The sequence below is a fragment of the Palaemon carinicauda genome, chromosome 13 (genome assembly GCF_036898095.1).
Source record: "Palaemon carinicauda isolate YSFRI2023 chromosome 13, ASM3689809v2, whole genome shotgun sequence".
NCBI lineage: Eukaryota > Metazoa > Arthropoda > Malacostraca > Decapoda > Palaemonidae > Palaemon > Palaemon carinicauda.
Window position 1 is genome coordinate 146,026,157 of NC_090737.1, and position 24,355 is coordinate 146,050,511.

The 24,355-nt window shown below is 38.8% G+C and overlaps 1 protein-coding gene across 1 annotated transcript in view; it reads right to left on the reverse strand.

Annotated features, from left to right (window-relative positions):
* The window catches only part of kel (kelch protein), a 660,870-nt gene that overhangs the window by 335,514 nt on the left and 301,001 nt on the right, over positions 1 to 24,355 (reverse strand). Inside the window, exon 6 of the mRNA XM_068386033.1 lies at positions 8,322 to 8,418. Coding sequence (XP_068242134.1) covers positions 8,322 to 8,418 — 97 coding nt within the window. The remainder of the gene's footprint in view (positions 1 to 8,321; positions 8,419 to 24,355) is intronic.

Genomic DNA, 24,355 nt, shown 5'->3' on the forward strand with positions numbered 1-24,355 from the left:
ATACTACAGGTGGATAATGTTAGTATAAGACATTTACTAACTCTAACTCTAGTTCCTAGAGTTTTTCTACCTTGTATTTTCCCTATCAGGGAAACTGAATATTAATACTGACGGAGGTCTCAGCAATGGCCTGGGAGAAGAAATACAGATATGTGTCTTTTCTACTTCCTTTCAAGCTTACTATCCTAAGCTACCATAAACAATAGTGATTACTTTTGTTATTAAAATTGTATGCTTCTATATCACTGATATTAATACTACCGCCAGAGAGTTATGGGGTCCTTTGACTGGCCAGACAGCACCATATAGGATCCTTCTTTCTGGTTACGGTTCTTTCTCTTTGCCTACCCATACGCCGAATAGTCTGGCCTATTCTTTACAGATTCTCCTCTGTCCTCATACACCTGACAACTCTGAGATTACTGAACAATTCTTCTTCGCTCAAGGGGTTAACTACTGCACTGTATGTATTCAGTGGCTACTTTCCTTTTGGTAAGGGTAGAAGAGACTCTTTAGCTATGGTAAGCGGCTCTTCTAAGAGAAGGACACTCCAAAATCAAACCATTGTTCTCTAGTCTTGGGTAGTGCTATAGCCTCTCTACCATGGTCTTCCACTGTCTTGGGTTAGAGTTCTCTTGCTTGAGGGTACACTCAGGCACACTATTCTTTCTGATTTCTCTTTCTCTTGTTTTGTTAAAGTTTTTATAGTTTATATGGTAAATATTTATTTCAATGTTATTACTCTTCTTAAAATATTTCATTTTTCCTTGTTTCATTTCCTCACAGGGCTATTTTCCCTGTTGGGGCCCCTGGGCTTATAGCATCTTGCTTTTCCAACTAGGGTTGTAGCTTAGCAAGTAATAATAATAATAATATTAATGTTAATAATAATATAAAAAATAGCAATACTCATTTGGTCCTTTTCCTTTACAGGAGGAGCCGATGGAAAAGTGCGCAGCATTGTTCTGCAATCACAAAGGGAAAGACTTTTGTGGTCACACGAAGTGCAGAACTCATGCCCCCTGCTGCATCCTGTCAGGAGTCCTGAGGTATTGGGACCCGAGGGGTTGCCCCACCTCATCAACACTGCTGGCCAATGGCTTCGGAAAGACCCCCTAGTCACCATAGAGACTAGGGATACAGCGAGGGAGACCCTTCGCAAATGGGTAAGAGGGTTCCAGAAGAACTCTCCAGGACCATACTTACCTAAGGACTCCCTAAGGTGCCTACTGTTCGCCAAGGATCTGCCGAGTGCGGTGGTGCCTCAGGAACAGGTCCGGCCCCCCTTCATACAACTGAAGATCGACTCGGACATCAATAAGGCGCTAGAAGGCATGGACATCCACCAGAAGAGGATGTCAGAAGTGTCCACCGACACTGAACAGGGCCTACTGTAAGGAGGCCCTGAAGAAAACCTTGAGTTCTGGCCTAACTTTTCAGCCTACCCAGAGTGCTACGTGAGACTACGGGATGAAAACGCAGCCTGAGAGGAAACGGTACCCAAAGAGGTCATTGTTTTCGAACATGAAAAGGCGCAAGCCATCCTCCTGAAAGCCTTGAAGGGAGCCTGGCACATCAACTCCAAAGTCTCAGCACTGAGCAAGAAACACCCCACCTTTCTTGCCCCTTCCTCCATCTCTTTCCCCTTTTCGGAGAAAGCACTAGACTGTGCCGTCAAGGCAGTTGACAAGGGCAAACCCTGCCCAACCCTAGAGGGATGCAAGCCATTCTCTCTAGCACTGACTACCTGCGAGGAGAAGTGGAAGGATGTCCACTTAACCTTCTCCGTCTCTAAGTTGGATCCAGAGATAGCAGGCCAACAGTTCAATGAGAACCTTCCGAAGTTGCCAGACCATCTTCTGAGGAAGGAACAGGAGTCGTCGAAGGAGAGACTTGCGGCCTCCCTCTCTCATCAGAACTGTCTGGAAATGAGTGCAGGCCAACATAATGCCCCAGAAATGTTCATCTTCCTGGTTAAGTCTCACATGGGTACCCTTGTGAAGGACTTATATGCTTTCCTCAGAGCGAGGAGACCCTGTAGAGAGTTCGTTTTGGCCTCAGCAACCATCAAACATGAACCAAGGAAGCTGATTACTTCGAGTATCTGGGGTAAAGACCTTTTCCCACAGGAAATGGTCCAAGATATCGTTGCCAGAGCAGCCATGGAGAACAAGAACCTTCTCCAAAAGTGGGGCATGAACTCGAAGAGGAAATCTTCTCGGACGGAGGTCCCAAGCCCAAGAATAAAGAGGCAAGGAGACCAAGTAGACCTGCACAACTCCCCGCTGTGACTATGACCACGATGCCTCAGACCACCTTCCAGATGGTCCCTCAACAATTGGTAGCCCAGTCGCCAGTTTTCAACCCTAACTTTGAGAGGCAGTCGACTTCTTTTCGCCCCAGTCAAAATGGAAATGGCCCTAAGAGAAGTTCTCCAGGAGGTAACTTCTCTCGGGGCCGAGGAGGACGTGGTCATGGAAACAAATTCGCAGGACCCCCCAAGCAATGAGGGGTTCCAGGTAGGGGGCAGACTGCATTACTTTCGGGATCGCTGGACCTTCGATCCCTGGGCCCACAGCCTAATCACGAATGGACTCGGGTGGAAATGGAGCAGAACTCCACCCCTTTTTCCAGAATTCTTCCAACACTCCACCCCCTTGTTGGAAGAATATACCTCAGAACTCTTGAACAAGAAGGTAATAAGGAAAGCGAAGTCCATCAAGTTCCAGGGAAGGCTGTTTTGTGTTCCCAAGAAAGACTCAGACAAACTCAGAGTCATTCTAGACTTGTCTCCACTCAACAAGTTCATCGAGAACAACAAGTTCCGGATGCTTACTTTGCAACACATAAGGACCCTTCTGCCAAAAGGGGCGTATACAGTCTAAATAGACCTAGCAGATGCTTACTGGCATCTTCCAATGAGTTGCCCTTTCTCCTCCTACCTAGGATTCAAACTACAGAAGAAGAAGTTTGTCTTCACAGCAATGCCCTTCAGATTGAACACAGCCCCAGGGATATTCACGAAGCTAGCAGACACAATTGTCCAACAGCTACGCTCCGAAGAAGTTCAAGTGGCAGCATATCTAGATGATTGGCTGGTATGGGCAGCATCCTTGACTATTTGTCTGCAAGCAGCCAACAAGGTGATCCAGTTCCTGGAACACCTGGGCTTCAAGATCAATCGCAAGAAGTCTCGTCTCTCTCCAGCTCAACAATTCCAGTGGTAAGGAATCCAATAGAACTTTAAGTCACACCACCTCTTCATTCCATCCAAGAAGAGGAGAGAAATAGCGGGATCTGTCAGAAGACTAATCCGTCACAAGAGGATTTCAAGATGCCAACAGGAAAGAGTATATGTAGACAGCTATCGAACGGATTTGGGTTCACGCTCAATGGCAATAAGGGGCCCAGCTTACTGGAACAAACTACCTCTGGAAATAAGAAAATGTATAAATGTTAGTTCTGATTTATTCAAAAAGAAACTTAAGCAATATTTTTTTTAATTTTACTTGAATGTATATATATCCTAGATATTTACAATCCAATTATTGTGATTTTTATGTAAGTAATTTACATTGTTATGTAACAGAATAACCATTTTATAATGGAATAAAGGTTTTTGACTTTGACTTTGACTTTGACTCTCCAGTTTGCAGCAATGACAGACCCGGTGCTAAAAGCACGTCTGAAAGATGCGACAGGAGTCTGGAGGAAATACGCATCAAACGCTCGAAGAGATCAACAAAGGTTGACCCCGACCTTGTTGCGCACGCAGTTAAGGCCATGGTCAACAGCCAAGAGCCTAGCACAGACAATTCCCCTGCAACCACCACAACCATCAGTGGTGATACACACGGATGCCTCCTTGGAAGGATGGGGAGGCCATTCTCAGGACAAAAAAGTACAAGGGAACTGGTTGCACCAGTTCAAAATCTTTCATATCAACATTTTGGAAACTATGGCAGTTTTCCTGATGTTGAAGAAACTATCCCCTCGCAGATCAAGGCAAATCAGATTGGTCCTGGACAACGAGGTGATAGTAAAGTGACTAAATCGACAAGGCTCGAGATCACCCCACATCAACCATGTGATGTTAGCCATCTTCTACCTGGCAAGGAGGAAGGGAAAGCACCTATCAGCAGTTCACCTACAAGGGTTCTGCAATGTGACAGTGGACGCTCTATCCAGGTGAAAGCCCATAGAGACAGAATGGTCCCTAGACGCAGACTCATTCTCCCTCATCTCGGAAAAAGTCCCAGAACTGCAAATCGACCTCTTCGCAACGAGCGACAACAAGAAACTACCTCGTTATGTAGCCCTTTACATGGACCCTCAAGCAAAGGCAATGGACACCATGTCCCTCGACTGGAACAGGTGGAATCGCATTTATCTGTTTCCACCAACCAATCTCCTGCTAAGAGTCCTTGACAAGCTAAGATCCTTCAGAGGGACAGCAGCAGTAGTGGCCCCCAAGTGGCCCAAAAGCAATTGGTTCCCTCTAGTCCTAGAGCTGAAACTGAAGCTGTTTCCTCTGCCGAATCCAGTGCTATCTCAACTGATCCAAAAGTCGACTGTCTACGCTTCATCCTCGAGAACCAACAACCAATATCTCATGATTTTCTCGCCCTAGCTGCGAACAAAAACTTTGAAATCTCGAAGGATAAAGCTGACTTCATCGAGGAGTACAAGTCAAGTTCGACTAGGACACAATATGAATCGTCATGGAAGAAATGGGTGTCCTTTGTGAAAATAAGGATACCAACAGAGATATCATTTGATTTCTGTCTTGCATTCTTCATACACCTACACAAACAAGGCCTGGCCTCTACTGCAATTACCTCATGTAAATCGGCCCTGGCTAGACCACTTCTGTACGCTTTTGAGGTGGACCTCTCTAGTGAAATCTTTAATAAGATCCCAAAAGCATGCGCTAGACTCAAGCCAGCAACCCCACCAAAGCCCGTTACGTGGTCCTTGGACAAAGTCTTGCACTATGCTTCGAACCTAAACAATGAGGATTGTACTCTAAAGAATTGAACACAGAAAGTCATTTTTTTATTAGCAATAGCCTTAGGGGCTAGAGTTAGTGAAATAGTGGCCTTATCCGAAATGAAGGCCATATTCAGTTCCTAGACTCAAGAGAACTGAAAGTTTTTCCTGATCCTGCCTTTCTTGCCAAGAACGAGCTACACACTAAGAAGTGGGGTCCTTGGAGAATCTGCTCATTGAAGGAAGATGCCTCTCTGTGCCCAGTAGTGTGTCTTAAGGTCTATCTTCGAAGAACTTTGAACTTCAAGGGAGGACAGCTCTTCAGAGGCGAAACCTCAGGATCAAACCTATCTTTAAGACAACTGAGAGCGAAGCTCACCTACTTTATTCGCAGAGCGGATCCTGATAGTACACCCGCAGGTCACGATCTGAGGAAAGTTGCTTCTTCGTTGAACTGCTTTCAACATATGGACTTTGAAAGACTTTGCTCATACACTGGGTGGAGATCATCTAGGATCTTCTACAAACATTACGCGAAGCAAGTACATGAAATAAAACACTTTGTGGTGGCGGCGGGTAGTGTCATTAAACCCGTCGTCTAGTGCTGCGATGAACAGTGGACTGTTTTGGGACTTTACAGTGCATCGGGTGCATGGGTACACCTACCCTCTAGTGCAGATCACAGTGATGATAAACATACTGTTCTATGTAGGTGCATATCTGACTAATAACACCAGTGCCGAGTGAACGTTTGCGTCACAGTGTTTATGCATTTCCGAACATCTGAACATGTCAGATAGATTTGGTTTCACATCTCCATTGAGTGGCGTTATTCCGATAATGTATTTATATATTTTTTCTACACGAGAAAATATGGACTTTGATGTGATGTAATGCTGGATCAGATTCATACTTTGTTGAAACTACATTTGATAAATTAGTTCCAAAAAAAATACGTAAAACGTATTTGCGTCTTATTACTGCTCCCTCAGTTATAGACTAATAAAATATACTAGAGTTTTATTTAATCCCTGTATAGGACTTATAACTTGAAATCACAATAACGATTTCTGAAGGAACAAATCTTACATTCTCATGGTAAGTAAAAAAGCTAAGCTCCAAAGTTTTCCCTCTTGTTCCAATGGAAATACAAACATTGAATCCTTATTGCTGATATCGACATTTTCCCTGCTGGGGGCAGGAAGCACTAAACCACCTCCAGGCTTAGTGGAAATGACAGATCTCTGGAATTTCATATACAGGTCTAGTAGACCAGATAAGGAAATCTATTCAAGGTGGAAGGCTCCCCATTTGTTATTAACCTATTTCAGGTTCATCCTAATTTCACTAATGTTACCATGGGGTTTGAGAGTCATCCATAAAGTTTCATAGTAACAATTTAAAGGTATATAATATATGAAATTCTTTTCAATTCCTTAACATACCTTTGCTATTGAGAATAATGGAAGAGTGGTCTTTCTTAGTGCCTATGCCATCGAAAGAATTTTCTTTAATCAAACTGGCAAAGGTTGTCAACAGTGTCAGGAGCTTGTCAGGGGGTTCATGAGTAGGGGTAACATTGTCATATGTTTTAAATTATCATTTTAGTAGAGGGATGGGAATAAAAATAAAAAAGAACAAAACAAATGGAAAAAAGTTTAAGGGAAGGGAAATTTTAGACTATCCTACATCCCGAAAGAGACCCCACTAGCTTTCAGGGAATTAATTCCTACATCAATCACACCTGTGACAACTGGCTCCCAAAAGTCCATTCCCTACCCCACCACATGAGATGGAATCACTATGATTAGAGTGGCTAAGTTTAAGCCAAACCTGCTTGATGATACCGAGAGCATTTCAAAAATACAATCACCCCCACTTTAATCATAGTGACACACAAACTGGACAGAAGGCCGAGAGTCCTATCTCTAAAAATATTGGCCTGGAATCCGAAGGCCAAATTTCTGTAAGAGATAGTTCCGCACGCCAATATGGGAATACTGACACTCCTTGGTTCCAAACATAATTGACTAGTTGGCAGGACCGCCACAGCTCTCATAGCTGGTTTTTGAAAAACTCCAATCACTGCAATGAGAAACACATTAGGTCTGTGTCTTCTTTAATTGCACAAAAATTGGCTTATTGAGAAAGTCTTTCAATATTTTCGGTGATCAATCTATTCAGAAGAAGTGCTCTAATTCTTTCATTCTACCTTGTTTCGAGTATTGTTCTCCTGTCTGGTCTTCAGCTGCTGATTCTCATCTTAATTTGTTGGACAGGAACTTACTGTCTACTAAATTTATTATTCCTGATCTAGATAGTAATCGTTGGCACTGTTGTTCAATTAGTTCATTATGCATGTTGCATAAGATTTTTCACAATTCTGACCATCTTTTACATTTAGATCTTCCTGGACAGTTCTATCCTGTTCGTAATATAAGGCATGCAGTAATTCTAATAGTCAGGCCTTTTCCATCATGAGGCTCAATACCACATAGTATTCTAGAAGCTTTGTTACAGCTGTGACCAAGTTGTGGAATGATCTTCCTGATCGGGTAGTTGAATCAGTAGAACTTGAAAAGTTCAAACTTGCAACAAATGTTTTGATGTTGAACAGGCTGATACAAGTCTTTTTATAGTCTGTATATGAGTGATCGACTTTAATGTTGTTAATGTTTTTTTAAATATTTTATTTCAATTTTTCATTACTTCTTATATCGCTTATTTATTCCTTTTTCCTTTCCTCACTGGGCTATTTTTCTCTGTTGGACCCCTTGGGCTTATAGCATCTTGCTTTTCCAACTAGGGTTGTAGCTTAGCTAATAATAATAATAATAATAATAATAATAATAATAATAATAATAATAATAATAATGGTGTCCCTTCCCAAGAATCTAGACAGCAAAAAGGGGAAACGGGGTGAGAGAGCAAGGAGGGAAGCTGTTGATAAAATATGAAAGCAGTTGAAAAATTAATTTCCAATAGAAAAAGTAAGAGAAATTTTGAGTCAAACTGAGAAAAATTATTTCCTAGTTCAAGAGCCCTCTTGTCCACCACAAAACTTCAGCACGGAAATTATATTGAATTGAGGACAATCTGGTAAATATGGAGCAGAAAATAGTGGTAAGATTGAAGTATTGGTACCTATTAGTTTCATTTCATGAGTGAAGCTAAACACATTCCAAATTTTGAATACTTTAAAGAGCTTAACTCTTGTAAGTAATAAAACACCACTTAAAACAATTTAATGCAAACCTGATACAGTACCTCAATGTTTTGAACCAAGTAATAACAGTTATACAAACACAAACTATAAGAATGAGAATTATTACCTTTTCTTCTGATGGAGTCGTTAGTCTATCACTTGAAATAAGCTTTATTACTTGCTGTGATGTTAATGATAAGAATTCTTCACACTCAACCACCTCCCTATAAAAGATCAAAATAATAGGAATTAAAAACTGTTATAACAAATTATCTAAAAGAAAAAAAATGAAGGGTTGCTTTGCTTGAATTATAAACAATTAATTATGTCTTAAAACATTGCCATGGTCTCTGTGCCATTGCTTTACAGTTCTAGTCTGAGTTTTCTTTCTATATTTTCCATCGCCGTCACCACAAAAAGAACCCTACCCAATAAACAAATAAAATGTCAATTCACTATGAATAAATTAATAAATAAATGTTAAATGATAACTACAAATAAAGTCAATGAAAAAAAAACATAAGTAAAATGTTAAAACATTATGAATGACAAATAGAAAATGAATATTATGAATATACAGTATAAAGATAAATAATTACTAAGAATAAAGTCAATAAACAAAATGGACGTAAAAAAATAAAATGCTTTTAAATAATTATGAATAAAATATAAAATTAATATTATGAATAAATACAAAGATGTTAAATGATCACTACGAATGAAGTCACTAAAAAACGAACGTAAATAAAATATTAAATCATTATGAATAGCAAACAGAGAACGAATATTGAGTATAAATGAAAAGATGTTAAATTATCAATACAAATATGGTGTCAATAAAGAAACGAATGTAAACAATTAAAATGTTAAATTATTAAGAAGGACAAATAAAGAATAAATATTATGAATAAATAATACAGTATGTTACATAATCACTAGGAATGAAGTCACTAAAGAAAACGAATGTAAATAACACAAATGTCAAGTTATTAAGAATGACTTGAACAGAAAATAAATAGTATGAATAAATAAAATGCATCATAAAGAAAGAAGTCATTAAAAAAACATGAATAAATAAAATGCGAAATCCATATATATAACACCATGTTAAAAATTATTACGTTTAATGAAAAGACCTTAGATGAGTATGAATGATGAATATGAATTAATAAAAGGAAGTTAGACACTTGTTTTTATTTCTTTTGGCATTCAAACACTTAAGGTACAGTCAGCGGCAAAAGAAGTGAAGCATAACCCACCTTACTTTCACCCAGGGTAAATCATCAAGTGATTTAAATTGATTTAAATCAGAGTAAAAAATCATGATTTAAATCAAAATGAAATATATATACTGTCTGAAATTACCTTAGAAAAAAAACTTCCAAAACTAGTTACTATTTATAAGTATTGCAACAAATGAACAAAATGATTGAATAAGCAGTGGTAGCTCCCCTCTTTATCCCAATTCATGAATGGTTTTCAGTATATCATATCTCCATGTAGTATCATATGCCTTTTCAGGGTCAAAAAAGATTGTTAGGTGCTGTTTGGAAGCACGCTTCACAAATAGAGAACTCAAGACGTATCAACATATAAGTCTAATGCATTTTGCTAAATCCACACTGAGTAGGAGATAAAATACCCTTCTTTTCCAGGTACCACATCAGTCTTGCATTGACAATCTTCTCCATGATTTTACATAAACAAGATGTCAATGCAATTGGGCGACAGTTTGCTGCTAACAAATTGTCCTTACTGGGTTTTAAAAAGGCTAAAATAATGGCTAGTTCCCAGAGACTTGATAGATTGATTGATTGATTTGAAGTTTTCTGGCATCCTGACATCTAAGGTCATTGACGCCAATATCGTTTATTGAAGTAAAAAAAATAAAAGAATATTTGATTAAAACCATAAAAGCAAAGATGTCATTTTAAAACTTGAATATCTTTCAGAAGACCAGCTTATGAAATAAATCTAAAAATACCACTAGCATGGTCCGACACATCATGTACAAGAATCTTGGCAAGGATGAACCTACCATCCTCACCTCGTGCCTCAAACAGATATCTATTTCTTTCATTACTTTAAGTGGGGCATTCAGTCAACAAATGCCTCACTGTCAAGAGTACCAAACAGTCGTTGCAATATGGTTGATGTTGGCCAGCTAGCAAAAACTCATGTGTCAGCCAAGTGTGACCAATGTGGAGATGACAAAGAGTAGTCTCCCACTTTCAGGGCATCCTGTTATACCTCCAAGGAGATATAACATTACTTATTTCTCTCATCTTATTTTCAAGTAAACCATCCCAATGCTGTTGCCAATTATTATTGATAAAATTTCTGATTGTAGGTAAAAAAAAAAAAATCATTACTGGGAATAGGATACCTTCTGGGTAGCAACTCAGCTGCAGCATTCTTGGCCTGTGAATCTGCCTTCTCATTTCCAGACACACATACGTGTGCCTGAACCCAGCAAAATCTAACTGTTATACCTTTCATACCAATAATTAAAACCCACTCCAAAATCATTAAAACTAAAGGATTATTGGAATCAAAAACTTCTACAACTTGTAGGACACTTCTTGCATCACTAAAAATGGTAAAATTGCGCTCGTCTTGTAACGCCATTTTCTCGATAGCGGTTAATATGCCGTATAGCTCGGGCGTAAATATGGAAGCTGTTAGAGGAAGTGCAACTCTACAATTAAAAGCATTACTATTTACTAAAAATCCAACACCAGCTTCAGATTTGGAACCATCAGTATATATATAAGTAAATTCCTTATGTTCTGACACATGTTCCATAAAAAGAGACCTGGCTTCAATGTCAGTCATATTTGTTTTAATTCCAATAAAATATTTACAAAAGATACCTCTCGTAATTTCCATGGAGGCGTTGATGATACCGTAAATGGGAGCACCTTACTTCTAACTGTATCAAGACTGTATCAGTTGTTTCACCCGAAAACCATAAGGTTGAGGGGATTTTGGGTGCACCTAAATGTATGTTGAGTGCTTGATAAAGCTTGCAGTCTGACAGGCTAAAGAATTAGGAAGCCTTGAAACCTAAACCAATACCAAATAATAGAACTTTTGGAAAACGTCTAACGGTAATTCTCCAGCGTCAACAAGTTGGCTTGGAATAGGCAAAGTTCTAAATGCTCCTGTTACCAATCTGATACCAGTATGGTGTAGAGAATCTAAAATCTTTAGTCGACTTGGGGTGGCTGAGGAATACATCACACCCATAACTAGTTTTTGAAAAAATTAAGGCCTTGTATAACTTTAGAATAATTTTGCGGTCTGCCCTCATAATGTATAGGACAAAACTTTTAAGAGATTCAAAGCCTCAAGACATTTCAATTTTAAAGCTTTCAATTGAGAAACTCATGTAACCCTACAATCAAAGATCAACCCTAGAAATCTAGCTTCACTCATGCATGGGACGTATACGCTGACCTTTGATATACATATCCGGGTATGGATGTACTCCCGGAATACGACAGAAATGGACAACAACTGTTTTACTTGTCAAGAACTTAAATTCATTCATATCAGCCCATTTAATTACTTTGTCAATTGATGGTTATAATTTTCTTTCAACCATTGCCATTCTAGCTCCAGCAAATGATATAAAGATAATCTAAAAATAGTCTAGAGAGAATATCTTTAGGAATGACAGAGGATATTCCATTAATAGCAAGTGCAACTAGTGTTACACTCAGCATACTACTCTGGAGAACTCCTTCCTCACATTTTCTCTCCAATAGAGTATCCCCCACCCTCTCACTTGAAAAAAATCTATGTGAAATAAATGATTGAAAGAACAATGGAGCTCTCTCGTAATCCCAAATTATGAATGATTTTAAGTATACCATATCTCCATGCAGTATCATATGCCTTTTCAAGGTAAAAAAAAGACTGTTCCATGGTGCTGTTTGGAAGCAAAAGCTTCACAAATAGAGGACTCAAGTCGTATCAACACATCAGTCGTTGAGTGCATTTTTCTAAATCCACACTGGATAAGTGATAAAATACCCTTCTTTTCCAGGTACCACATCAGTCTTGCATTGACCATCTTCTCCATAATCTTACATTAGCAAGATGTCAATGCAATTGGTTGATAGTTTGCTGCTAAAAACTTACCGTTACCGGGCTTTCAAAAGGCTAAAATAATGGCTAGTTCCAAAACACTTGGATAACTATGATCATGCCATATTCTGTTAAAAATGCTTAAAATAAATAACTTTGAATAAATAGGCGCATGTTTGAATATTGCATATGGAATTTCCTCGGGTCCAAGGGCTGTTTCATTACACGTAGCAAGTGCGGAATCAAACTCTTTTTCTGTGAACAGAGAATTGTATGACTCTTCCCTTCCTGCTGCAAAATTTAAAATTTTCTTTTCTTCAATAATCCTATGCTGGTGTCCAGGGACTCCATCACACTTGCATGATACATTTGAGAAATGATCAGCCAGGCCATTGCTAACCTCAGTTGATCCAGTCACATACTGATCATTCACCTTCAACACTGGTGGTGATTTGGGTTGAATTTTCCTGCTATCTTTTTTACTTTCCTCCACACAAGGATTGTGGTGTTCTACTGTTAATGGAAGAAACAAAAGATACCCAAGACTGGCGCCTAGCTTTTTTCATGGCCAACGGAACTGTGCTCTATATTTCTCATATATAATCAAATTGTCCTCAATACAGCGTCTATGTAATTGAGTTAAAGACCTTCTTGTGGCTCTGTGCAGGGCAGTTATTCTGAAGACTACCAGGCGACTGGTCATCCTTTGAATCACCCTGTTGTTTTGGGAATTGAATTAATTCCTGCTGTATGAAGGGTTCCATTCAGTAAGTCTATGGCATCATCAATATTTTCAAACTGATCTGCACTCGCTTCAATTTCGGTTAGCTCAGGAAATCTATCCTAATCTGCCTTGTCAAGATTCCATTGTGGCATTTTTTGTAAACGTGGACCATTATAGGCGTTTATATTGATAGGTGCATGATCACTAGTATAATGTTCCCCAATCAAAGTCAAGAAGGCAATTAGAGCTTTTGCTTGATAGGTCAATGCATTACAAGATACCTGTCTGGATATGAAAGTGTGTGGGCTCTCCTATATCAAGGAGCCCGACATCCTCATTTTCCACAATTGATGATATAATGTTGCCCCTTGTGTTTGCTAAAACATCACCCCATTAAGGATGTCTGCCCTTCATATCTCCCAGTAAGAGAAAAGGTTGAGGGAGTTGTTGAATCACCTCTTCTAAATTATCATAGGATATGTTATCATTTGGAGGTAAGTACAGAGAGCATAATGTATATTTTCTCCCTATATCTATCTGTACAACCACTAACTGCAAAGGTATACAAACAGATAAAGGTATTTGGGGAACATCTCGACTATCGTACATGAGACTTCCTCCATGGCTCCCTGCTTATATGGTGTTCTATATCTAACATACTCTTGAGGACAAGGAGTGTTAGCATCAAGCATGCTCCCTGTGCACATACAATTTTGGGGAATGATCATTAATTAGAAGCTTAAGTACTTCATATTTGGCCATTAAAGCCCTGACATTTCCATTGCATAATGGAGGAGAAAACCATGGATTATTTCTGGAATACATCTTGGATGAGGTATTCCAATTGGCAGTTTTTAATCTAACATTATTTCTGGTACTGTAGGTTTCTTTACAGATGGCCTAGATATATTAGGGTTTATGTTTGTCTTTTTCTTTGTGTCCTTTTGATCATTTGTTAAGGTGAATGGTGGCCCTCAATTTGAACTTCTGATTTATTCAAGTTATCTTCCGGCATATCAGAAACATCAATAGACAAAACATCAAATTTATTTGATGACATTTTAATGTTTCTAATGGAGGGGGGTGAGAGAGATGGAGGTCTCTCTCTTTTACGATTAATAGGTGGTGATGTTCTACGTTTTTTGCACCTTTTCCACTACAGGTGCATCAGGTAAGTTGTTTTTAAGTGGAACCTCCATCAAATTAGGCAAGGACATGGCCTGAGAGAGGTTTTCTATTTTTTGTATTGTTTGTATTGGGGAAGAAGGTTGTACAGAGGTAGGCAATGCCCCAGTTTTAATACACTGTGGTATAGCCTCAGGAGGCAATATGTTTACCTCGTAATTCAGCTTTTCATCAGATGGTGTATTTCTTTTTCTTGAAATATTGTCCATACTAGGTAGGTTTGATTTTTATGTGTTAGCATAGCTATGTGATCCATTTAATAGACTTTTTGCATGTCTCACAATTATATGCTCTAAATATGATTTGTTGAGGGCAGCTTCTTCCAACTTATACAGCTAGCAGGTCCTGTCAGTGGATATATGATTCAAGTTACAATTTAAACACCTGGCCTCAAGTGCACATTCTCCATGGTAAAATTTTGGGCAAATACAACACATTTTCTCATTTTTGCTAACTTTGGACGGGTGTCCAAATTTAAAACAATTAAAACATTGCAGTGGTTTCTGCTTGAATGGTGGTACTTTAACAATTTCATTTTCAATAGTAATATGGAAAAATACATCAGCATCCTGGAAAGTAAAGATACTCAATGATGTACCTGGGACTTTGTGTACTTTCCATACATTCAATGGACACATGGCCAGTATCTCCTCCTCTGTAAATTCATATAAATCTTTGTTAAAAACTACCCCTTTTCCGTAGCTAAAATTTAGGTAGGGTTTGACATCTGTTATGAGATTGGACAATATTACGAATTATAAGCTTGATTTGACATGGATAAGGTAACTATATTTTCCAAAACGAGATATATCTCAAGGAGCAATTATTCCTACTTTTTTCTGAACTAATTTGCATATTTTAAAATAATTCCCTGTAACCCCCCTTAGATTCAGCTACAAGCGACATTGGTGGTTTCGGCTTTCTCTGAGAAGGCATAACTAGATTAGCGTCTTTTTCCAACCAGTCGGCAGGCCTATATACATCCAAATATTTTGGTGCCTTATTGCAGAGAGCAGCCATGATATTCAAGTTATTAATTCTGATATTAATATTAATTACTGCGCTAAATGCTTCAACATGAATACTGTAAGATATCAATGACTCACATTTTTCATCTTCAAGTTTCATTCTTATTTCATTTATACATACATAGCACTCGAATGCTTTATATACATTATCATAGTTTTTGTCAATTGGAATTTGGGTAACATGAAGGATTTGAAGTTTCCTCCTGTTACACAAATTACTCTAGTTTGGAATATCAGTAAAATGGTCCTTACCGATTCCAAAGTCATCAACAGAATTTTCCTTAATAGGACTTGCCTGAGGACGTCAACTGTGCTGGGGGAGATTCAGCATATCCGGGGGAGGGGATTTTGTCATTAGAGAGATCTAATTTAGAGAATACTGTAGTTTGTCGTTTGTGAGTGAGTTAGGTGATTTACCTCCTTGAGAATATCAAAAATGTATCACATGTCGGAAAGGAAATTTGCATTCTCCACTATGAGTACAATGAGAGTATACTTCCCAGATGGTCCACTCCATACCCTACCCGAAGGATAGCACCAAAACAGATATAGAGGCACAGGTTTAAGCTGAACCTGCCTGTCAGGACCGAGACCAAGAAATTATGGAATCATCCTCCCCATATCTGTACAGATGGGATTCCGGCCAGAACCCGAGATTCCTATCCCAAGCATTGGATCCCCTGGATTCCAAAGACCCAACACTTGAGAAAAGTTCTCCTAAAAAGGTCCAAATAATCTTCAGGATGGCTGAGATCATCCAGTACTCTCACATATAGCTTTGAATGCAAATGCCTCCCAACCCCTTCCACCTTTCATTCATCGAAGCAGGCAGCAATAACAGATGTAGAAACATCCACGCCAGGGGCTATAATGGATAAAGAAACATCCAAGCCAAAAGAAAAAAAAAAAAAAAAATATATATATATATATATATATATATATATATATATATATACTGTATATATATATATATATATATACTGTATATATATATATATATACTGTATATATATATATATATATATATATATAATAGGGGAGATTTTTCTCAGAGTTAGGACAGCAACACGAAAGTAAGTTTATAAAATTAGGAGAAAGTCGAAGGAATATTTAGAGAAAGAAAAAGATGAGAAAAATTTACATTAGAACTGGGGATGCAGTTACCCCAAGTTCGAAAGCCCTCTTGCCCGTCACCAAATTTCAGCACGGGAATCATATGCCGTGCTGAATCTCCATGACTTCATAAAGGCATTCTCTGATTATGAGGGAAACACTGGGATAATTATGATCATGCCATATTCTGTTAGTAATGCTTACAATAAATAACTTTGTATAAAAATGTATATGTTTAATCATGGCATATGGAATTCCATCGGGTCCAGGGGTTGTGTCATTATAAGTAGCAGGCGAAGAATCAAATTCTCTTTCAGTAAAAGTAAAATTATACGACTCTTCCCTTCCTGTTGCAAAATTAAATTTTTTTTTCTTCAATGCTCCTATACTAGTGACCAGGAACTGCTTCACACTAGCATGATACATTTCAGAAATGATCAGTCAGGGCATTGCTAACATCATTTGCTTCAGTCACATACTGACCGTTCACCTTCAACACTGGTGGTGGGTTTGGGATAAATTTGCCTGCAATCTTTTTTTATTTTCCTCCATACAAAAGATGGTGGTGTACTACTGTTGACTGGGGAAACAAAAGATGCCCAAGATTAGGGACTAGCTTCTTTCATGGCAAGACGGAACTGTGCCCTACACTTTTTGTATGTTATCAAATTTTCCACAGTAGGGCATCTATGCAATCTAGTCAGAGATTTTCTGGTGGCTCTGTGCCTGACAGTTAATTCTGAAGACCACCACGGGACTGGTCGTCGTTTGAATAACCCTGTGTTTTGAAAATCAAATTGATTCCTTCTGTATGGAGAGTTCCATTCAGTAAGTCTACGGCATCATCAATACTTTCAAACTGTTCTACATTCCCCTCGATTTCACTTAGGTCACAAAATTTATCCCAGTCTGCCTTGTCAAGATTCCATCATGGCAACCTTTGGAAAGAGGGGACCATTGTTGGTGATTATAATGATTGGTGCATGATCACTAGTATGCCAATCATCTAATCAAAATTAAGAAGGCAGGTAGAGCTTGCAATTGAAAGGTCAATGCAGGACAAGGTACCAGTCTGAACACGGAAGTGTGTGGGCTCTCCTGTATTAAGGAGTCTAACATCCTCGTTTTCCACAATTCATGATATAATATTGCCCCTGGTGTTTGCTACATCACCCCACAAAGGATGTCTACCATTCAAATCTCCAAGTAAAAGAAAAGGTTGAGGGAGCTATTGAATCACCTCTACTAAATCATCATATGATATGTTATCATTTGGAGGCAAGTACAGAGAGCACATTGTATATTTTCTCCCTATATCAATCTGTACAACCATGCCTGCAGAGGTGAACGAATAGATAAAGGTATTTGGGGAACATCTCGACGAACATATATGAGACTATCCCCCCTGGCTCCGTACTCGGTGATCATATGGTACTCTATAACTAATATATTCACGAGGACAAGGGGTATTAACATCAAGCTTGCACTTCTGTAGACATACAATTATAGGAGAATGCTCGTGAATTGAGAGCTTAAAGTTTTTCACATTTGGCCCTTAAATCTTGACAATTCCATTGCAAAATGGTTAAATTTTTTATCTAATACCATTTCCCGGTGGTTTTATTAGAGAGGGTCTTGATAAATATGGTTTTGTGTTGGTGATTTTTTTTTTTTTTTTTTTTTGTCCATTTGATCCAATTGTTGAGGGGGATGGTGGATCTCAACTTGAATTTCTGATTTATTTAAATTGTTTTCGGGTTTATCAGAAACATCAACAGACAAAACATCATATTTATTTGATGCCAAAACTCTAATATTTCTTATGGAAGGTGGCGAGAGAAATCGCGGTCTCTACTTTTTCTGCTTAATAGGTGGTGAGCTACTGGGTTTTTGCACCTTCCCCACCACAGGCACATCTGGTAACTTGGTTTCAAGTGGAACCTCCATCAAATCCGGCAGGCCATGGCCTGAGGTTAGTACTATTGTTGGTAATGGGGAATGAAGGTTTTATAGAAATGGGAAATATCACAGTTTTAATACACCGTGGCAAAGCCCTGGAAGGCAATATGCTTACCTTGTCATGCAAAACCTTATTATAATTAGATGATGTATTTCTTTTCTTGGAATTACTGGCATTGCTATGTGGGTTTGATGTCTTCTGTGGTATATTTTCTCTTGATTTTAATGCCTTTGCATAGTTGTTTGGTTTATTCAGTAGTCTTTTGGTATGTACGACACTTATGTGTTCTACACTGGATTTGTTGAGGGCAGCTTCTTCAAACGTATCAATCTAGCAGCTCCTGTCAGTGGATTTATTGTTCGAGTTGCAGTTCAAATAGCTGGCCTAAAGTGTACAGTGTCCATGATAAGGTCTGGAACAGATGCTACACATTTTTATCATTCTAACAAACTTTAGAAGGGTGTCCAAATTTGAAACACTTGAAACATTGTAGGGGGCTCTTGCTTGAAAGATCGAACTTCAATTCTTTCATTTTCAATAACGATGTGGAAAGGCACATCGGCATCCTGGAAAGTAAGGATAATCATCAACGTCCCAGGAACCCTATGCAATTTCCACACTTAATGGACACTTGGCCAGTATTTCCTCTTCTGTAAATGCATACAGGTCTTTATTGAAGACTACTCCCCTTCCGTAACTAAAATTTAAGTGGGGTTTGACATCTAACACATCATCATCACTACTTGTCTTGGGGTTAGACAGTATTACTGATTGCGTGCATAAATTGGCATGGATTAGGAAGCTTTTTTTTTCCAAAGCAAGATATATCATCTGGTGAAATGGTTCCTACCTTTTTCTGAATTAGTTTGCTTATTCTAAAATAATTTCCATTACTCCCTTTAGGCTTGGCACAAGCCACATTGGTAGTTTTGGCTTTCTCTGGGAAAGTATAGCTATATCAATAACTTTTTCAAACTAGTCAGCAGGTCTATATACATCCAAATTGTTTGGTATCTCATCACATAGGGCACCCATGACATTTAAGTTATTAATTTTAATATAATTAATGTTATATATTGCACTAAATGCTTCTTCATGATTATCATGAAATAATTTTCCAGTTTCATTCTTCTTTCTTTTATCACTCCCTAGCATTTAAATGCTTTACATAGCATATCATAATCAGTATCTATTGGAATTTGGGTAACATGAAGGATTCGAAGTTTCCTTTTGTTACCCGACTTACTTGGTTTTAAAACATTAGTAGAAGAGTCATTTTTAGTTCCTAGGTTGTCAACTGAATGTTCCTTAATTAAATTAGCAGAGATCGTCAACAGTGCCGGGGGGAGAGTCAGTGTATCCAGGGGATGGGGGTTCGTTGCCTAAAGAATCCATAAGACGAGTTTGGGAGAGAGAAAGTGATTAGTTTGATTTACCTGCTCGTGAATACTAGGCCATCACACGTCAAAAAGGAAATTTGCACTCTTCATTATCGGCACAATGAGAGTATACTTCCCGTATGATCCACTCCATACCCTACCCGAAGGATAGCGTCAAAACAGATATAGAGGCACAGGTGAAAGCTGAACCTGCCTGTTGGGACCAAGACCAAGAAACTATGGGATCCTCCTCCCAATATCTGTGATGATGGGATTCTGGAAAAAAGACGAGAGTCCTACCCCAAGCATTGGATCACCCTCGATTCCGAAGACCCAACACTTGAGAATAGTTCCGCCAAAAGGGTCCAAACCATCTTCAGGATGGCTGAGATCATCCAATACTCTAACATATAGCTTTGAATGCAAATACCTCCCAACCCTAACACCTTCTCCCATTCATCGAAGCAGGCAGCAATAAAGGATTTGGAAACATCCATGCCCAAAAAAAAAGAAAAAAAAATATATATATATATATATAGAGAGAGAGAGAGAGAGAGAGAGAGAGAGAGAGAGAGAGAGAGAGAGAGAGAGAGAGAGAGAGAGAGAGAGAGAGAGAGAGAGAGAGAGATATATACACATATAAGGGATTTTTCTCATATAGTTGGGACAGCACCATGAAAGAAAGTTCATAAAATTAGGAGGTCGAAGTAATATTATGAGGATGAAAAAGATAAGCGAGAGAGAAATTTAGATTCGAACTGGGGGAGCAATTTCCCCAAGTTCGAGAGCCCTCTTTCTGTCACCAAGCTTCAAGACGGGAATGATATGCCACGCTGAAGCTCAATGACTTCATCAAGGCATTCACAGGGCTTTAATAAGCAAATGAAATTTAATATTGAAACCGAATAACTCCATCATGGCATTCTCTATTTAAGAGGGTTAGCTCATTCGTGAAGACTATACTTTTCAATGTCTGACCCTTGACAGAGCCTAAAGTACTTTTCATATCTTCAATTAGCTTTTTGTACATCTTGATTCCACCATCAGATCTTTATCTCTTCACCCCTTTCCCAAGGTAATAATGTATACTACACTAGAATCCTTTTTTATGTCTTTTTCTCAGCAATTTTAACGATTTCTTATTGATGCTAAAAATTACTTGCTAATATTTATTCTTCACATTTTTCTTATTATTTTCAGTTTCTGTTGTGTGTGCTTATCATTTTAACTGCGACTTCACCCATACCTTTTTCTATTGCTGGCTCCAAAATCAACTTGTGCCCATCTTTTATTATCATTATTATTTTATTATTATTACTAGCCAAACTACAACAATGATTGGAAAAGCAGAATGCTACAAGTCTCCATGCTTTTTCCTCTTGCCAACTCCAAAACTAACTTGTGCCCATCTTTCATTATCATTATTTTATTATCATTATTACTAGCCAAACTACAACCCTGATTGGAAAAGCAGAATGCTACAAGTCCAAGGGCTTCAACAGGGAAAGAAGCTCTGTTAGGAAAGTAAATATGGGAATAGCGAATAAAATATAAGTAATGAATGAAAAAATATCAGTAACAATATTAAAATAGATAAGTCATATAAAAAGTATAAAGCGAGACTGAAGTCAACCTGCTCAACAGAAAAATTTGTAAAGTTCCACCGATTCCACTGCCGATTAAGATCATTCCACAATCTGATCAAAGCTGGAATAAAACATATAGAATATTGTGTAGTATTTTGCCTTATGATGCAGAATACATGACTTTTAAAATTAACTCCATACCTAGCACTACATACAGGATGGTACAATCTGTGAGGGTCTGAAGATCTAAGTGCAATGGATGATTTAAATTATGAAAAATCTTAGGTAACATGCACAATGAACTGACTGAACGACGGTGCAAGAGATTAATATCCAAATCAGGAATAACAAATTTATTACACTGCAAATTTCTATCCAGCAAATTAAGATTAAAGTCAGCAGTTGAAGACCAGACAGGAGAAAAATTCTCAAAACAAGGCAGATTGAATGAAATAAAATGTTTCCAAATGATGACTATTGCTGAAAATCTCAAAAGACTGTCAATAAGGACGTCTATTGCAATTGTTAAGCATGTCTTACTGGGATGATTGTCCAAGTCTTTTATAGGCACCAGCTACCCATTGAGATACTACCGCTAGAGACTTATTGGGTCCTTTGACTGGCTAGACAGTAGTACATTGGATCCCTCTCTCTGGTTACGGCTTATTTCATCTTTGCCGACACATACACAGAATAGTCTGGCCTATTCTTTACACATTCTCCTCTTTCCTCATACAATTGACAACACTGAAATTACTAAATAATTCTTCTCTTAAGAGGTTACTACCGCACTGTAATTGTTCAGTGGGTACTTTCTTCTTGGTAAGGGTAGAAGAGACTCTATAGCTATGGTAAGCTGTACTTCTTAGGAACAGGACACTCCAAAATTAAACAATTGTTCTCTAGTTTTGGGTAGTGCCATTGCCTCTGTACCATGGTCTTCCACTATCTTGGGTTAGAGATCTCTTGCTTACGGGTACACTTGGATACATTATTCTATCTTGTTTCTCTTCCTCACGTTATTTTGAAGTTTTACTCGTTATTTTCAAGTTTTTATAGTTTAAATATGAAAGATTTATTTTAATGTTATTATTGTTCTTAAACTTCTCTTGTAGATTTCCTTTCTTTCTCAATGGGCTATTTTCTGTGTTGAAGCCTTTGGGCTTATGGCATCCTGCTTTTCCAACTACGGTTGTGGTTTGGCAATTATTAATAATAACAATAATAATAATAAAATAATAACAATAATAGTAATAATAATAATAATGATAATAATAATAATAATAAAAATAATAATAATATTTGTATTTTGTTGTAATTTTAATCCTTGGATCTGGCAAAATATGTTTCTCATGGTTTATTTTTCTCCTCACATCAGCACAACCAAATCTGTCAGTTACTACAAGATCATTTAAATCTACTCCTGTTATCTCTCCACCTGTGGCACAGGCATCATTTCATCTGATAACTTTTCTAAATATCTTTTTTTCTGGTCTAATATACGGCTCCTTCGGAAGGTCAACTTTCCCTTGAGAAATTGTTTTGTATTCCTTGCTATCACCTTCCTTTCGGCTTGGGGAGGCACAGCGTATGGGAGAACAGGTCCCCTTGTAGTCCCAGCCATTGAAACTTGGTCTGTGGGACCCGGCGGGATTTCTCGAGGTTGACTTGGAATCCCAGTTGCCGAAGGAAGGTGAGGACTTTGTTCGTTGCTACGCGGGAAATCTGGGCATTGTCTGACCAGAATAGCTAATCGTCTAGATAGGCTACTACCTGTATCCCCTGAATCCGAAGCTCTTGAATTACTGTCTCTGCTAGTTTGGTGAAGATTCTGGGTGGTAAGGTGAGCCCCAATAGCATCACTTTGAATGCATAGGCTTGTTTGCCTTGCTATTGGAACGTGATAGTAGGCATCTGGAAGATCGATGGAGGTGGTGACGGCCCCACGGGGAAGTAAGGTCCACACCTGCGAGACGGCAAGCATATGGGATTTGTCGCAACGAGTGAAGGAACTTAAACGAGACAGGCCCCGGATTACTCTTCGTTTGTCTGAGTCTTTCTTTGGCACGCTGAACAAGCGTCCGTGAAATCTTGAGCGACGTAAACTTTGGGTTGTATTCATTAGTAGCAGATCTTTTGTGAAGGAACGTAGTTCTTCCGTGGACTGAGACCGGTTGAACTACTTGCAGAGGTTGCCTGAATTGGGAAGATTGGAAGGGCCTCAATCTCTTCCTACCTCGAATTGGGGTACTAGGAGGCTCATATCTCCTCTTTGAAACCAGGGCCCACCTAACCTTGAGGTTTAGGTTGGTTCTAGCTGCCTCGCTAAGGACCGAGTTAACTAAGTCCCCTGGGAAAAGATCCGGGCCCCAGACTGGAGCTTTGATGAGCCTTTTAAGTTCATCCCTAATCGTGGCTTCGGATAGAACGTGTCGTCGACAATGGGTCCTGGCATTTGCAAAATCATAGGCGTAAGCCATAAAGTTTTGCAAAAGCGACTTAGTGAGGGCCTTAAGGAGGTCCTCCTCGGTGCAAGTGGCAACAGTCAATTCAGAAAGGGCAACTGAATTAAAGGATCTGCTGAATCTACACCTCGACTCATATTCCAATTTAATGAGAGACTCCGGGAGTTTGGGAAGCCGTTCGCTGAACTGCGTTGAGGCACAGTCCGGGCTCAACTTACCTACTGAGAAGGTAGCTGGGGCGTTCCGCCAACATTCACCGTCTCCCGGAAAGAGAAGGGAGGGTAAGCCGGTCTCCCTAAGGTGAGGTAAAGGCTTCTCTTCCTTGATAGCCTGAAAGACCGTCTTTATGATCTTGGTCGCACATGGTAGGGGTCTGGTCGTCGGCCACAAACATAGTATATGAACTTTTGTAGGCCATAATCATTGTGTTCAAGCAATCCCACTCATTGAACATGCGGACCAAGACAGACTGTGCCTGTTCTTTAGGAAAATTAACAGTTTCCTTTGGGACCTTATCCAATCGAATCAGAGCCTCTTCCTTGAGGCGAGCGTAGCCCGGGAAGGGGAATTCAAAGACCCGGCGGGTAGAAATCATAATCCGCAAGAGGCCGGGTACCGAAATCTCCGAT